The 17740-nt window shown below is 34.8% G+C and overlaps 1 protein-coding gene across 2 annotated transcripts in view; it reads left to right on the top strand.

Annotated features, from left to right (window-relative positions):
- The window catches only part of LOC149796865 (UDP-N-acetylglucosamine--peptide N-acetylglucosaminyltransferase 110 kDa subunit-like), a 54187-nt gene that overhangs the window by 18498 nt on the left and 17949 nt on the right, over positions 1–17740 (top strand). For both annotated transcript variants that reach the window (XM_089961511.1, XM_089961512.1), the window contains exons 6-14: positions 3446–3525; positions 3803–3892; positions 6962–7067; positions 8632–8873; positions 9949–10102; positions 11105–11206; positions 11822–12001; positions 16168–16317; positions 16866–16955. In XM_089961511.1, the coding sequence (XP_089817637.1) occupies positions 3446–3525; positions 3803–3892; positions 6962–7067; positions 8632–8873; positions 9949–10102; positions 11105–11206; positions 11822–12001; positions 16168–16317; positions 16866–16955 (1194 nt within the window). The remainder of the gene's footprint in view (positions 1–3445; positions 3526–3802; positions 3893–6961; positions 7068–8631; positions 8874–9948; positions 10103–11104; positions 11207–11821; positions 12002–16167; positions 16318–16865; positions 16956–17740) is intronic.

Below are 17740 nucleotides of genomic sequence, written 5' to 3'. Positions count from 1 at the left end.
CTCTAATTCTGCTTTTTTTCTCTCTAAATTTTCCAGAATTTCCCCATTTATGTTATTCGACAGTCCCCCCTGAATTTCTATTATTTCCTGCTCAATTTTCTTTAATTTTTCCCGTTTCTCTTTTGATTTCCTAATAGAATAACCTATAGTTTCAGATCTTATTTTCATTTTCAAAATTTCAAAGAACATTTGGTCGTTACAGGAAAGAGAAACATGGAGAGAGTCATCTTTATTTCCCCCTACATAATATTCATTTACAGTGTCAGTTATACACTTTTTGACCAAATCAGTATACTCAATGTTCCTCAACAGTTGGTTATTAAATTTCCAATATCCTTTTCCCCTTGGAAACGTTGAAAATGCCACACTCAAAACAATAGCTGAATGATCAGTCTTGTACCCTGGTAAGATACATGCATCAGCTGTATTCATATGAATGTCATCTGATACAAGAAAGTAATCTAGTCTACTTTGTTTCAAGGGAGATTTTTGCCTCCAGGTATACATCTTTAAGTCTTGGTTGGAATTTCGCCAGGGATCAATTAATTCCAATTCGTTTTTCAGGTCTTGAATCGCTGCCCTAGACTGTTGGTGTTTGTCATGTAAAATATTATAAGTTTCCAAATCTAAGTCTTGAACAGTATTCCAGTCTCCGCACATTATAATTGATGAGTTCTCAAAAAATAGTCTCCTCCTTTAACTTTCTAAAAAAGCTAGGATTATCATCATTATAACCATACAAATTCACGAGGGTTATTCTGTTGCCATTAATTGTAATATCTAAAATAATAAATCTCCCTTGACTGTCACATCTTTCTCTATGAATTATAAATTCAAAAGTATTTCTAAAAAATATTGCAACCCCAGCACTCTTACTAGAGCAGTGGCTAAATATACATTTGTATCCCCATTCAGCTGCCCAATATATTTCATCGTTCTTTGTACTATGAGTTTCTTGCAAGCATATCATAGATACATTCTTTTGTTTTACCCAGTGAAAAATATCCCTTCGTTTTAAGACTGAACCTTGCAGGCCTCTAACATTAATAGATATAATTTTTATTTTATTATCCATGAAAACAGCAGAAATTTTACACATACATATTCTTGTACAGGAATGTATGAAGTAATTATCACCTTGAGTTTATCATATGCATGGCTTTCACACTCACACTCACACAGAATACAAACATCCATAATAAAATCATCCATGGTGTTACAGTAAAGGCTGTAGCTTTGGCTGCATTTAACATTGATACAGTATACTATGGACAACAAGTGAAACAACTCCATTTGCGATAACTCTCATGCACCTCTGACAGACCTTTCTGGAGCTAGATACAGTTTTGTAAACCAAACAGCACAGATTAAAAAGAATATAAATTACAACTTAATGAATGAAAAAAAGGGGTAAAAGGGAAGAAAAAGAAAGAGTGAAAGAGCGCATACAAGGAAGTAGTGGGTGATTGAATGTATGAGCAAAAAATGTGAGACTAAGAGATTTATCATGGAAGAGTAATGTTGAGAAAAGTGAGTAAACAACTTAGTAAATGTGTATATGAGAGTATAAGAGTGAAAGATGATTTATAAACTAGTGAGAGAATTTATTAGGGAGAGATATAACAGTGGACCAGCAAATCATCAGACATATAAATTATGGATAAAATTGGTGAGGGAAAGAAGTGTCTTATAAACAAAATATTAAAACAAATTAGAGTAGAAAAAGGAGTAGAAAAACGAAAGTTCACATACCTATTCAGTCAATTTCATAAGTGCACAGAATTGCATATTACGCTTATAATCTAATTTTCTCATCAATTTCATCATAGATGTCAAATTTTATCCTTTTTCCTGATTTGGTTTTACCATATACAGATCCATTAAAGTACCATGCACTGTCAATTTCCTGATGCCTAGATAATTTATTTATAAGTTCAGTATTCAGCCTGGTTACATCCTCTACTAGTCTAATTCCTTTGTACTGCAGAAAATCCTTCCGCTTCTTGATAATTGGAAGTTTACAATCCAGCCTCCAGAATTTGACAATCACTGGCCTTGGTTGTCCCTGTCGACCTGGAATCCTATGCACAGCCACTATGTCCCTGTTATCTAAATTAATTTTTGTGACTTCCTTCACCAACTTTGGAATTCTTTCTCTCAGATTTTCATTTTCCTCCTCCTCCAGCCCTAAAACTTTTATGTTCAGCTTCCTTGAATATTGTTCGAACTGGTTTGAAGCTGCACTTGCTTGCTCTGATCTCCTCTCATAATCTTTCATATCGATCCTCATTTTATCATTTTCCTTCTTTGCTTCTTGTAATTTTTCTAACAATTGGTGGTTTTCAAATTCCAGTGAATCCACCCTGTCCATCAACTCTCCTGTCCTCTCCTTTATTACCCTCTCACTTTCTGCTACTATCTCCTTTCTCAGATCTTCCTTCACATTCTCTAACAGTTTCCTCACAATAGTTGTAACAATTTCTGCTAGGTCATCCTTTTTCACCAAGTCAGCAATAGCAGATGTGAAATCTGCTTTTGAAATGCTCCCTCTGAGACTTTGCTTTATTTCATCCAAGTCCAGCTGAATTGTACTCAAGGTTGATTCACTCATACTTGTGTCAGATGTCTCCATTAGGGTGCCACTCGGTAATCTGGTTTTTATTTGTTGCTTGCCTTGATTTTTCTTTCCACTCATACTTGTAGATAATCTTGTTTGGACTAATTTTTTCTCACTACTCAGTTGTGACACTGACATTTATTACTCACCATGTGCCAAACAATTCTTACAATTGAAGGCAAACTACACTGAAGTAAGTAAATGAGTCAAACAGATCAGGTAGGGAATGTCTCAAAACTGCACCACTAAACTTCCATCTCTATTCCATCATATTTGAATTTTGAATGGAAAAACATATTTTTTTTCAAAACTGATTAAGATCTACCAATAATGTTGTATGTCCTGCATTCCTTGAATATTCACACATAATCCCAACAAGTATGAACCATTTCACTGTAAAAATAACCACTTATAACTGCCAAAATCTACAGAGCCCACTTTACTAGCTTCCACCTATAGCCGCCATTACTGAACCCCTCCCGTAAGGATTCTTGTTGAGTGAGGTTGCCAGTTGAAGGTAATGCATAGATGAAACCCAGAAATGTGTGCTGGTTTCCTTTATGTGTATATATATATATATATATATATATATATATATATATATATATATATATATATATATATATATAATAAACTTAATCCAGTTAATCAAAATCAGTTTGAAGAAATTGCTACAGCAGTTATCTATATCTCTGAAGTTGGGGTGCCATTTCAGATATTTTCATTCCCACCATTAAAAAAAATATGATCCACTCTTAATGTGCTGTAATATTTGCTGGGTTTTAAACATAATCCAGATTAAACTTATAATTGTGTTCTTTCTTTCAGGCAGTGGCACTTGACCCTAATTTCTTGGATGCTTACATCAACTTGGGCAATGTCTTGAAAGAAGCCAGGATCTTTGATAGGTATTTTGCAGCTTGTTCAGAAATGTTTTCCTAGGCCCAGCATAAAATAAAGATTTTTCTGTTTTCATGGATTTGTTAGCTGGTTCAGCACTGCATTGTCAAATAAGTAATTACCAGTATTTTGAGAGAGATATACAAGCAAGCATATCTTCTGAGTAATATACCTATTATGCACTCAGCAGGCACATGTATATCTTAGATTCTGTCTGTGATATTGTAGCTTCAACTGGTGAATATTTTAGATATTTCTGCTCCTTAAATATTGTGTATTTTACAGGGCTGTTGCAGCATATTTGCGAGCCCTGAACCTTAGCCCTAACCATGCAGTTGTTCATGGGAATCTGGCCTGTGTCTACTATGAACAAGGGTAAGTCCATTTTCTCTTTCAAAATAGATAAATCTGTTGAAATAAATGGTATAAAATTCAAAAATGTTCGTTTTCTTTGCAAATGAGGCATGCTTGTATAAAAGACTTGTTAGATTAAATGTAAGATCAGTTTAATCTATATATTACATAAAAGTTTCATAGATGTTTTACCATTCTTAAAATGAAATGTGATTTTGAATTACACTTTACACTCAAATTGAAACTGTTTATTATGTTTCACGTGTAATTGAGGCCTTGTATCAAGATGCGAGAATTGTGTAATAATTATCTTTTCTGTTCATCTGTTCACACTTGTAACCAACATAGATATGAAACCCATACTCATAACTGGATGCGGTGTGGTAGTTGAATTGCTTCTTAAATTTATTGTAGATACGCCTTTTAAAGGTTTCATCATTTCAGCTAAACATTTTAATTGGAGTTGTCAATTTTCCTTCAGTACAGCAGATTCTTGTAAACAGCATAGGTCTTAACTTTATTGTGTATATCGTCTCCTAGACATACCTTTTATGGTTTTATCTCCAGTCTATTTGAATAGAGTTATGCCACTTGATTGTTAACATGAAATGTTTGTAACCAACATAGCAATGTAACCCTTAATTATAAACCAGATGTCATTTGGTAGGTGAATTGTTTATGACATATATATATACACCTCTCCCTTGATAACTCGTGCACAACGGGGTCCACACAAATAGACCGTACTATAAGCGAGGTGCGAGTTAACAAGGAACCTCCGTATATTGAAAGAAAATCACTTTGACATGGGGGGGGTGACATTAGGGAACTGTGCTGTTTATTGACTGACTTCTCTTTCTACAATCACGTCGATAATAATTTTTAATGTGCTGTTTATAATGAAGTGGTTCTTTATTCCATTTAAGTTACATTTTTTTTCAAAACATCCAACATATGAAAGATCATTCCAACTGTTTTCAACAACCATCATGTGTACATGTAAAAAATCTGTATAATACGTCACTGCTTTTTGTTTTCTTGATGATTCTGGTTCCCGTAGGGGTGTTAAATATTACCCTCCACAGAGCAGGGAACTAGACTAACTGTTGATATACCACCAAACATGATTCCTTTTTTTCAAAAACATGTGACAGTTATTTCGTTGGACAATCATCTACGTTGAAACTAAATTTTTGTATTGCTCAGTTTGTACAGTATTGATGTCGTGATTTCATTGGCATTAATGATGAAACTTCTTGTCATCCTTGATATCTCCAAGTGCCAATTCAAGAATTCTCTGAAACTTGCTTGCCCACAATGGTCCGTATCTGTGAAATCAAGCTCTTTATTTTATAAAGTATTCTTTTCGCTTGGTTGCCTTGTTATCTTTGATCACATTTATGAAAGAGTTGGTTAATTTAACGTAGTATGTTACATACACAATAACATTTATCTGTGTTCGACTCGGCAAATGAACTGAGTTCACCCAACATACGACTGGTGCCGCTAGATTTTAAATTTGTGGGATTTTTGTTCCTTTTAACTTTTCTTTTATTCCACCTCCTTTGATTCAAAGGACATAATTAACGTGATAATACAAAGGAGGCCAGCTTTTAATTCAGTGCAGCAATACAAGAAATACAGTTATCAAAACACGTTCAGCACTTAATAAGGTTCTCAGAGAAACACACGCAGACATATCTGTTATGGTAGATTGATGTATTTTACGTTTAACTACAATAGGACACATTGCATATATGACGATTACACTTAAAAGAAACAAAAAGAGAGAACTAGAACACAAATTTCAGTTGATAAAAAAATTATTTAATTTGTATTTCTTTATTAAAGTACTGCCTCCACTCTGCGTGACATTTTCATTGATCAAAATTTTCTTACATATCATTAATTGTGGTGTACTAGGAATGTCGTTTGGAAAGAAACTGTTAAAAAAAATCATTTTAAAATTTGACATTTTTCATAGTGTTGAGTAAAATATCCAGGTCCTATCTACTGTTTTTGATGATAACACGAGCAATACATCATAGTTCCCATTATCAATTTTGATCGTGATTTTCTTGAAGTTCTACAAATAGGGATACATTTTGGGGGTATTTTCTGGTTTAAAAAATGGAATCCATGCCTGACCTTGCGTTATAAATGGGTTTGCGAGTTATCGAGGGAGTGGTGTATGCCTTTTAAATATTTCGTTTTTTCCTGGTCCAGTTCTGATGGGTATTCATGTCATTTTTCCATTAACATTATACGTATTCTACACAGATCCTTGTAAATAGTATTGCTGATAACCATTCAACATATTTTGGTATAAATTTATATCTACATTGTCTCAAAAACCAAGATGTGCCATTTCTTGGTTTCGTCTGTGTTTGGATGGAATTGTGTCCCTTGACAGTTTACTAAAGATCTTCACATGGGATATTGCTTGTAATTGGCATAGCTTAAGAAAATTAAACATACTCTGAAGCAATTTGGTATGAACATTGTTGCGTAAACTTAAAACTGCCTTACACTAGGTTAGAATAGTTATGGTTCCTGCATGCTCAGCCTCCTCTGGTTTCTGCAAGATAACTTCACTAAGTTGTGTTTGGATTTCAACCAATTGGCTTGTGGCTTCAGAATCATGAGACCTCCAGCAAGTTTAATTTATAGCATTCCACAACATTTTAAGGAGTTGTGGCCCATGATTGTTATCCTCCAGATGTTCATAACTTTACTTAGGTTTTTGGCATGCTGCTTAAAATTGATAAGACCTAGAATGAAATTGATATAAAGTGTTCAACAGCATAACTTCACCAAAAATATTATTACTGCATTTTAAAGTTGTTGTACACTTTTACATTGATCAGGCAGTAAAAAAATAGATTTTGAGCATTTCATGTTCTCATTTAAGTGTTAATGTCCCTGATTGCTTATGTGGAAACATTAGTTTTCAATTGTGGCTTTTTGTTTTAAGTCCTGTCTAGCTAGGTGTGGATAACATGCCATTATGATGCATTCATTGCTACTAGCATTTTATTGTTTTCATTCTTGAAAGGTTCAATTTTAGAAACGTTCTTTTTCTTTTAATAGGTTGATAGACCTTGCTATTGATACATACAAGAGAGCAATTGAGCTCCAGCCCAACTTCCCAGATGCTTACTGCAACTTGGCAAATGCACTCAAGGAGAAAGGGAAGGTATGCTGGAATTCTTAAGTAGAAATGTATATACTGTATTTAGCAGTTATTCAGTACAATAAACAAATCTTGCCAGACTAGGCAAAACCTGTTTTTGAGAAGTGCAATGATAGATAAAATGTAAAAGAAGTCATCAGTTCATTTTTTTAAACAATTTACCTTTGAAAGTCCAGGAAGTGAAAATAAGCAAGTGAAGCTTGCAGTGTTTATTGGGTTTTTTAAAAGTCCACACCTAGGCAAAGCTGTATACTTTATAAACAAAATTACACCTATATACACCACAATCAAGGGAATTTAAACTTTTTTCAACAATACCTAAGATTTACTTTTTTATATAGCCATGATAACCAGCAAGGAAAAAAATGGGAATTTCTTTTTCTTTAAAATGTAATCCTATTCAAAATATAGAACTGTGGAGTGCCACCTATGGGATGGCCGGTTGTCTGTCATCCATTGTCCATTAATCTATCCATTAAAACAGTAGTTTGTTAGAACTCTTCCTCCTAAACTATTTGGAAGATTGCCATGAAGCTTTACACATGCATTCATCTCATGGTCTAATTGGTCCTAGATGAAAACAGGTGCAGTTCGGGTATCTTCAGTGTGAAAATCATGTTATTCCTGCTCCTCCTGACTGGATAGTGCTTGGGGTTTTCACTGAAAGACTTACTGTGATGCTTGGTTGGTCCTACATGAAAATGCTGTCTTTATGCTCTTCAATATGGCTGCAACTGAGGCCATCTTGAAAACATTTTTATTCAGGGTTCCCACGCTATCCTGAGAAAGTCTAGAGAAATGATAATTATTTTCCCCAACAGTGAAAAGTCCTTGAATATTTGCAAACATTTACGAAAGTTGGGGGAGAAGGAATTTTCCTCCACAGCGTGACGCCCGAAACAATTATGTAAATGAGTCGTAACTGAACTGACCATGAGTTAAATTAATTGAGTTCTAACCAGAATATTAGGATGTTGCATTGTGGATCATTTGGGTGCTTCCTATAAATAAATTTGTTGAGACAATTCAAACGCTTAGTGGATTAGATTCATCTAGTAGACTTTTTGTTTCACAGACAGCTTGATGTCCATATTTTTTTAAAGGAAGGTATGAAAACAGGTCTAGCATCATGTTGTTAAATTGAGTTATACCTGCATGAATTCGATATGAAAATTACTTAAGAAATTGTGAGTATTAAAAATGTTGTCTTTAATCTGCTGAAAGACAATATAACTAATGCATTGATGAAGTTTGAGCAGGTACTAGCGATTTTGATTGCCAGTCACACGAGCACACAGAATCTCACAACCGTCATTTTCAGATATTGTAGAATTTTTTTTAAATGAAAGTTTTATGCTGGTTGTAATAAAATGAAATTTTTTATATTTATTCCAAGATCAACTTCTGGAGTTGTGTTGTATCACGTGACTACCACGTTGACATGCACTCCACACAGGGAGCATACGAAACAGGAAAAGTACTAAAAATAGAAATTCCTTTAAAATTACTCATGAACTACTCATTGGAGACCTAAAGTATGACGCTAAATTGGTCTTTTACATTGAAGGTTAAAGAGGCAGAGGAGTGCTACAACACAGCCTTGGCCTTGTGCACAACCCATGCTGACTCCCTGAATAATCTAGCAAACATTAAGAGAGAGCAGGGGAATACAGAAGAGGCAGTGAAATTGTACCTGAAAGCCCTGGAAGTTTACCCAGAGTTTGCTGTTGCTCATTCCAACTTGGCCAGTGTCCTGCAACAGCAGGGAAAACTTCATGAGGCCTTGATGCACTATAAAGAAGCCATCAGGTATCCACCACCACCAAGACAAAAAAAAACCCATATGCACATTTATCTCAAGAATGGCATGTGTGTATGTACATGTATATCAAGTTTATACAATCCTGGCTATATGTTGCTTGTTAAAAAATATATAGGAAAAATTTTAAGCCACTTTTGGAAGATAAACTCATTCAAATAAATGCAGATATTTTGTTTTTCAAGGGGAGGGGGCCACAAGATGTGCTTTAGGATTTAATCTTGAGCTCTAGAATTTTATAATGAGCTGAAACAGTTAACAAAATTTTCCTTAGATATGTATCTTAAGGACAAAATAACTAGAACTGTGAAACAGATAACAAAAGTTTTCTTAGGAGAATATTTCATTAGAGTACTGTATTTTTAACTAGAGCTGAAATGAACATTTTCCTGTTACATCATGAGAGCTGAAACTAATAACAAAAGTTTACTGTTCGAATATATGGAGCATGTATTTAGATGCAAAGTAATTATCACTACCCTTACCCCTGTTGTATTAATAGAACATGCTCTACTGTCTAAATCTAAATTTTGATGTAGCTTGCCCGGAGTGCCAGAAAAAATGACAATTCATGTACAAAGTTGATGACTCCATTATCATCTCATAAATTGAATATAACACTCAAATTTAGACTGAGTCACAGGATATTAAGTATTTAATCAAAAAGTGCTTAAATCTCCAATAAAGTTACTTTTCCAAAATAAAATATTGACTTTGATATATTGTTGTATCTATCCATTAGCACAAATTTATCTCTACTCCTATAAAACTGCAAAAATTGCCATGAAACTTTACCCAGACATTAAGTCTGTGGTCCAGTGGGTCCTAAATGAAAATTGTTTTAACGTCCCATATGGCCACCACAGTATCCGTCTTGAAAATCATGTTGTTGCTATTCCTCCTAAATGGATGGTCATATCAGACAAGAACAAATGTTCTCTAATGTAGATGGTAGATTATTCTGGTATCACACCTTGTGTTTTGGTTTTCATTTTATCTTGGATATTTAAAAGCAAATTTTTACAAAAATATATCAGCTAATGAATTTTTCATCTGTGTTATCAGGATTTCCCCAACCTTTGCTGATGCTTACTCTAATATGGGTAACACATTGAAGGAAATGCAGGATATCCAGGGGGCTCTTCAGTGCTACACTAGAGCCATACAGATCAATCCAGCCTTTGCTGATGCCCATAGTAATCTGGCCTCCATTCATAAGGTAAGTTGAGGAGGAAGGGTGGAGCAGGGCAACCTTCTTGGTTGCATCTTGTACCAGTTTGCCTTTAACAGAAGTGAAAGAAAGAGATTGATGCTTGAAATTTTGAGGGAAGACAATCCTGGGGAGCCAAACTTCTTATTTTAATCCCTTATGTTATAATCCATCAAATGCATCTTGATATTTAGCTCAAATGCTATGAAGCCAAAGGAGCTTGTGGTATAGCTCTGTGTCTGTCTTCCATCGTCCTTCATGTTTGTCAACAATTGCTTGTTACTGCTCTGCAGTTCTGATCCAATTTTGATCAGATCTAGAATATATGCTTATATATTTAAGATTTTGGGTAGGTGTTGTCGGTAGTTTTCTTTTGTTACTAACATAAAAAATGCATGTGACTCCTATGGTTGTCTCAAATAAATTCTCAGAGTAAAGAATAAAAAGGCATTCAGCTAACAATTGTTTACGATGGCTGAGGATTAAAGTAATTTGTAACAATTCTTCCCCCATCTGTATTGATAGATGCTGATGTTGAAAAAATACTGATATATTGATTTGTCTGTTCACTGCAGTATCGGTGTTATATGAAGTTAATTTAAACAGCACACGTTCTTACAATACTACATAAGCATGCTTAGTGAAATGGTCAACTGTTAACTTGTGACAGCTAGATGAGTGATGTCAGACCCACTTGACTCTCTTGTCTTGCTTCCACTGGTTGCAGTTAGCACATCCTCTGTCACAACAAACTTATTATTTGCAGGATTGTGCAAAAAAAACACTAAATGTAAGTGAATACAATTTTGTTAGCATATTTTTATCCACTATGTAGATGGTCTGATTTTATATTTGGTGAATTATGGCAGTTTTTAAAATAGTAAAACAAATTGAAAACAAATTTAATAACTCAGGGGACTTGTTTTTTCTCCACTAAAACATGGATGGCACAATAAGGCAAAATACCATTTAAGATATGCAATATATATTTGTTTTTCTTTTGCTTTTCAGGATTCTGGAAATATTCCTGAAGCCATTGCATCATACAGGACTGCACTAAAATTGAAGCCTGATTTTCCAGATGCATATTGTAACCTTGCTCATTGTCTGCAGGTAAAGAAAAGTTGCATTTGCAATTCGGATATGTTTAAACTATACAAAAAAAATTTGACCGGAGTAGACGATACCATTATTTGTTATATGCAAACAACCCAGTGGCAGGTATAAGCTGTTGAAAGATATTGACATATCACATTTGACTTTACAATCATTCTTTTCAATTAATGCCATCCAAAATTTGGACATGTTAACTATGGATGACTTCTGTCTTAATATTGTAACAGATGCATAGAAATGATCGTAAGCAGTTGTTTGTAAGACTTTGGAATTTTGAACAATTATGTTACGTTAGGGTGGGTGTAAACAATCTATAGTGAGTTAGCGCTGCTGTTGGAATTATGCATTATGGATTTTCATTTGTGCCTGTACATATTCTGGTCGAAGATCTGGTGCACTTCCAGTTTGAAAGTCTGCTCCATCATTGGAAGACTTGTTTTTTTTTTTTTTTTTTTCAATTGGTGACAGTGAGGATTGAATGTAATTGATTTTAAAAAATCCAGCAGTGTAGCAAAAGTAGATGCTGAAATGTTATGAATGATGAAATATTTTGTTTCTTGTTGCTAATTGTTGATTCATTTTAATTGATATAACTGTCTGTCCTGGATACAGATTGTGTGTGACTGGACAGAGTACAATTCTAGGATGAAGCGCTTGGTTCAGATAGTCCAAGACCAATTGGAGAAGAACAGGCTACCATCAGTTCATCCACATCATAGCATGCTGTATCCCCTTACTCATGAAATGAGGAAGGCAATTGCCACTCGCCATGCAAACTTGTGTTTGGAAAAGGTAAATCATTATCTTTTATACTAGTGTAGCTTTAATCATTTTAACTGTAATCTAAAAAATATGGGCTTTTTGCATTACCTTGTATGCAGTGTGCATTGCCCATTGTGTGCCCATATTGTTATTTTCAACTGATTCTCAAACCGCTGCAGTGGCCTAGTGGTTAGAGCATCTGCCTCGGATGCAGGAGGTTGTGGGTTCGATCCCTGGCCAAGTCATACCAAAGACTTACAAAAATGGTACTAACAGCTGCCTTGCTTGGTGCTCAGCATTAAGAGGTTAGTGTTAGGACTGGTCGGGCTGGTGTCAGGATAATATGACTGGGTGGGCCATCATACTACATCTCTGCGGCATGATGCCTAAGTGCCATTGTAAACTGCCACGCTGCAGACTTCGTAGCAGTATGACTGCAATTTTTTTAAAGCTACATTAAAAATCCAAATCACACACACACACACACTGATTCTTAAAAACCAAAAGGCCAATATGAATCCAACTCCATAGGGATGTATCTCAGGACATACTTTACCAAAACCTGCAGTGGCTTCCTTTGAAATGAAGTGGCTTCCTTAGCACTGAAATTGGAAAATTTATTTTTGACTTGTCAAGAATGATTCAATTAGTTTTGATCCAACTTTGTTGAAGAATTTCCTGGCAAATGCTGCATCAGATTTTTTCTGGAGCAGCTTCTCTAACAACTGTGTGGCTTACATAGCAATGATATGAAAACCTTTTTTCCACTACTTCTTCAAAATAGCTGAACGATTTTTGATAAAACTTGGTAGGCGTGTTCCTTAAGACATACTTGGTGGGAATTAAAGGTTACTGCAATATGAAAATATGAACAAGTTTTTCTGAGCAGTACTGCATGACATTAGGAATGCATATTACTCAGAAGAAGAAAAAAGTTCATATTTTCCAACACAGATGTAGTATCCTTTTTATTATAAACTCATTTTGCTTTTCTACTTAAGGCTGAATAATAAAAAGAATACACAAGAAACAAAGTAATTGAATTTATGCTGGATTCTCAAGTAAATACACAACTGTAGGATCAGCAATACACAGAAATAGTATATAGGCACACATAGCAACAACTTTTGGATATGGTCAAGCACTCAGTCATTAGTTTATTCTGATTACGCTTTCAGTCGTAATACATCATTCTATCTTGAAAATACCTGAGATTGTAATATCTATTTTATCTTGAACATGCCAATGGTCTTAATCTACTATGTGTGCATCATGTCTTTATAGAGATGTGTTGTATGTTACAGATAGTTGTGTCATAGGAATAGGAAATTGTTAAAGCACGCCTGCGCATTGAGAATTTAGAAACATGTGGTTTGGAAAAGTCATTGATGGCTTAAAAAGCAATCAGTAATATAACAGATGGCAACTGATGCTTACATTGTAGTGCCATTGGGTTTGATCATAGGGATGCTTCCTATGATAATGATGAATTCAATAATGGGTTAGAATTACGTGAAATTGACAGAAGAGATGGCACATGGCTTCATGCACTGTTAAGCAGGGATATGAAGAAGGAAGTGGACTTTGAAAGATTCCAAGGGTCAGCTGTAAATTTTCACCTTAGTTACAGCTACAGTTGAGATATTTTGCTATTGAATTTTAGTGAAATCGTAACATTTGAAGTAGAAGTGCTAGAAACTTTGATCTGCACCAGCATACTGGAAAATGAATTGTCTTGATTTCGTTTGATGATAATATGAACATTTCATTCATCTTCATGGACAAAAGATTCATTGAATGTCATGGTATGCATTTTTGTTTTTCAAGTCATATTGCAAAATGCAGTTGTGAACTTGTATCTTGCTAAATGATAACGAAACATTGTGTTACAAATTTATTACCTTTTCAGAGTTATGTTGCTTTATATACTTTAATTAAGAAAAAGTTGTTGCAACATTTGTACTAAACGTGGTGAATTTGATCATAGTTTTGCTGCTGCTGTATGATGCTCCTTATATGGAATCACTTCTCTGGAGTCGGACACTGCAGTTGCAATTGGTAAACAGGATAAAATGGGTTTAAAAAATGAATCTCTTTTTGGTCTGCTTAAAATTGTAATTCAGAGTTATTGTGAATGAATGCACACTAGTCTGGAATGGAGGGATTTTGTTTTTCTCTAGATCCAGCTATATTCTGCTTTTTCTATTTGCGCTGGACTGGATTTATTAGCTAGGTGAATTCTGTGTGATGTACTTGTGACTGGATGGACTGCTGCAAATTTCTGTTATGTCATTGATCATTTCCACTCAATGCGGGGAAAATATGGATTCTTTTAATTGAAATTCTTGAAAATATGTAGTATTAAATATTGTAGAGTGCACTAAGTCGATCACCATTACGGATCACTGTCCTCTCACTTCTGTCTGCGTGGATTCGAGTCTCGGGCTCAGCCAGTGGGGGTATATGAGAAAGCTTGCCAGTAGCTTCTCATCAGTCAGTGGTTCTTTCCGGGGTTTTCCTGGGTTCTTCCTCCACTATTTATGCTGGCCGCCATGTATAGCTTATCTTGTGCTGAAAATTACGTTAAACCCTACAACAACTACAACAGCATGACAATATCGAATTCATTTAATTTTTTAATGTAGTAAGGAGAATCTGATTTCTGTTGGAAATGTCAATGAAATTAAAATACAGTTTTGAGATAATGATCAATTTTGGGAACGCACGTGATTCTGATCAGCAGAAGTAGCTTTAAAATAAGTACATTTCGAGGAAATTCAAGATGCAAAAAAGGGCAAGTATATTTATTACTATTTTATTACCTGCTAAAGATGGCATGTTTACTTGCATAATCTTTGGAAGAAATCTAGCTATTTGCATGACCTGTATGACTTACATTCTACCATAAATCCAAATATTGTCTCAGAACAAGTAAAGTGAGAAGAAATTGCAAAGCACCTGTGGTGTGACAGTCCATTTCACCAGCAGAAATAAGACTTCTCTGTTGTCTTGGCTTACAGACTCGGATGCTTTTGGTTTTCTACCAAAACCTGCGTTCTTCAGTTGCATATTTTTTTCTTCTTTTTTTATATAATTTAGTGCTTGGTTTGACTTCTAAAATGGTTTGTCTCTGATGGAAATGGGATAGCCCTTGGCCTAATATGTCTTTCTATGCAGTTTTTATTAATGCTTGAGAGCACAGGTCATGGTCTAAATTGCAAATATTTTTGAACATTTTCTCCTAAAAACCTGTTTAAATGATGAAAATGGTATTTTTAATGCTGGGCATCTCATTTTTGTTGTGGACATTGCAGGTATCATGTTCTTTGTTTCATTTGCTTAGTTGAAGGTTTCTTTTTTTAACTTTGTGCACTCATCCACATCATCTCTACTTCCACGTGGACCAAACGGCTTGCTTAGTTCATTCACAGACAAATAAAACAAAAGCTCCGGTATATGTTACATTAGCATACATTGTTTGTTTGCAATCAAAAGATCCTAATACATGATGAGAATGTTTTACAGTATGAAGCAGTGCAGTAATGAAAAATACTGCATGATTCTGACAATGGACAGTTAGCAGACAAGAATGAGCATATCATAATGTTGTTTTTTTCGTCGAATAGGCACTCAGACTTGTTGGGTAGCCTGTTTTAGCATTTTGGTGAAAAATATTTTTGACTTCTCTAGAATTGCCAAGCTAATTTTTTTGTTTTCTAAAGACATATTTAATCAGAATTGAGTTGCATGTAGCTCCCATACCAGTGTTGTGCCTTCCATAGCAAAGATGGTAAAACTGCATTTATCATATCAGCCCAGATGTGATGATAGTCAAAGCATGAACACCTGTCATGCCCATACAAAGAAATTGGCAATACTCCACATAGTCCAACTGCATTTACTTAAATTAGATAAATATTTAAACATTAGATGTCACCTGCTTCTACCAAATAGCAAGAAGTTATCATGACACGTGTCATCATAATACATTTGCTTTATAGACCAGTAAAGTATGTGGGCAATTCCAAAACCAATTGGGGCTTTTTTGCAATTATTTATTGTATAAATCATTTCCAAGTTGTCATTGTTTTCTTGTGAGTTACATTTCAGATAGTTCAGATATTTAAACAGTTCTGTAGAGTTAATTGTTTTGGTACCATAGGTTCATGATCTTTGTGTATATTTTAACATTGCAGATTAATGTACTTCACAAACCTCCATATGTTCACCCCAAAACTGCAACAGGTAGACTGCGTATAGGCTACGTAAGCTCCGACTTTGGAAACCATCCAACTTCTCATCTGATGCAGAGCATCCCAGGCCTTCATGATGTGGAAAATGTTGAGGTGGGTTCCATTTTTCATTTTTGCTTGCATGGTTATAAGGTCAGGTTAACCTACGGAATCATGCTGTTGCTATTTTACCGCTTTTTAGTAACTGCTTTAATGAGTTGCATCTGATTATACAGGGAGCATTGGGGTCCCTTGTTGGTCAGAGATCAGATCTTCCCAAAAACAAATCAGTTAAGTGACATTTGTTTGTGTAACTTTTAACATACCTTAATAGCCTGATTACACATGATGTATATAATGAGCTTTATGTTACAACCCCTGGTTCAAGATCATTGTATGGGGATAAGATATGTTTAAAAAAAAAAAAAGACTTGCCATTGTGATGCATAGAAGATCCCATTAGTGATTGCTCATTAAGCATTAATGTATTTGAATACCACTTCTTGTTCTACATTTGAATCATTTTTATTTAAATAACTTTCCTTGCTATATTTTCTCATTTAATTTCTCCCAGTGGAAAAAAAAATCAATAAATGGATTCTACAAGTCTGCAGTTGTTAGATGTCCATTTTTAAATTGAATTTGTTTTGGTCACCTTTCAGGTATTCTGCTATTCTCTTAGTTCAGATGATGGAACTAATTTCCGACTGAAGATTGGAAGAGAGGCTGAGCATTTTGTGGACCTTTCTCAGGTTCGTGGCAAATTAGCTATATACTTAGTTCCCATTTGCTCAGCATGATATAACCAATAATGTGCCAATAGTGCCATTAAAAGAAACAAAAAATGAACAAATAGATTATGACATATTGTCCTTTTGTGCTGAATGTTTATGTTTATTTGGAAGGCTTTATTGTCCTGCAGTTTACTTTAGTTTTTTTCTTCAAAATTGTCACCTTAGAGTCTGTATTATGCCGAGGTGCCATTAAACTCTATACTGAACTTGGCATTTTGCACATCAAGAACAGCTGATGGTAGATCATAGATAGTAAAGAATTTCCAGGAGACAGTAACATATATTCTATTTCAACAGATTTACAGATAGAACAGCAAGAGGTTAAACTAAAGTCTTTGAGATTCCTTATTTTTCTGTTTATGAGGCATTACATGCCATTTGCTTGTCATGGAAACCACATATTTCATACTTCTGTGTGTGAAACTTGCTCCCCAAAAACCCTGCAAGCTCACAGGACCAGTAAAAAGAAAATGTTCCTGGTCCTGTCCATACCATTTGGTCAGCATTTCTTCATACAACAGACCTGCCTCCCTTATGATTTTGCTGCAAGTTTTACACAAATGACCCTTACAATATGGACTTAAGGAATAAAAGGAAAAACTACGGAAATATGATGAGTTAAAATCCAGATAATTGACTCGTACGTGTTTGATTTGGATCCTGTTTCATATTAGCTTTAGTGGAATTGGAGAACTAGACTAACTGTACATTAGCACCTTCGATGCTTTAAACTTGTTTCGATT

Source organism: Sinohyriopsis cumingii, chromosome 6, assembly GCF_028554795.1.
Source record: "Sinohyriopsis cumingii isolate HCF-2022 chromosome 6, ASM2855479v2, whole genome shotgun sequence".
NCBI lineage: Eukaryota > Metazoa > Mollusca > Bivalvia > Unionida > Unionidae > Sinohyriopsis > Sinohyriopsis cumingii.
This window is presented reverse-complemented; position numbering and strand designations above follow the sequence as displayed.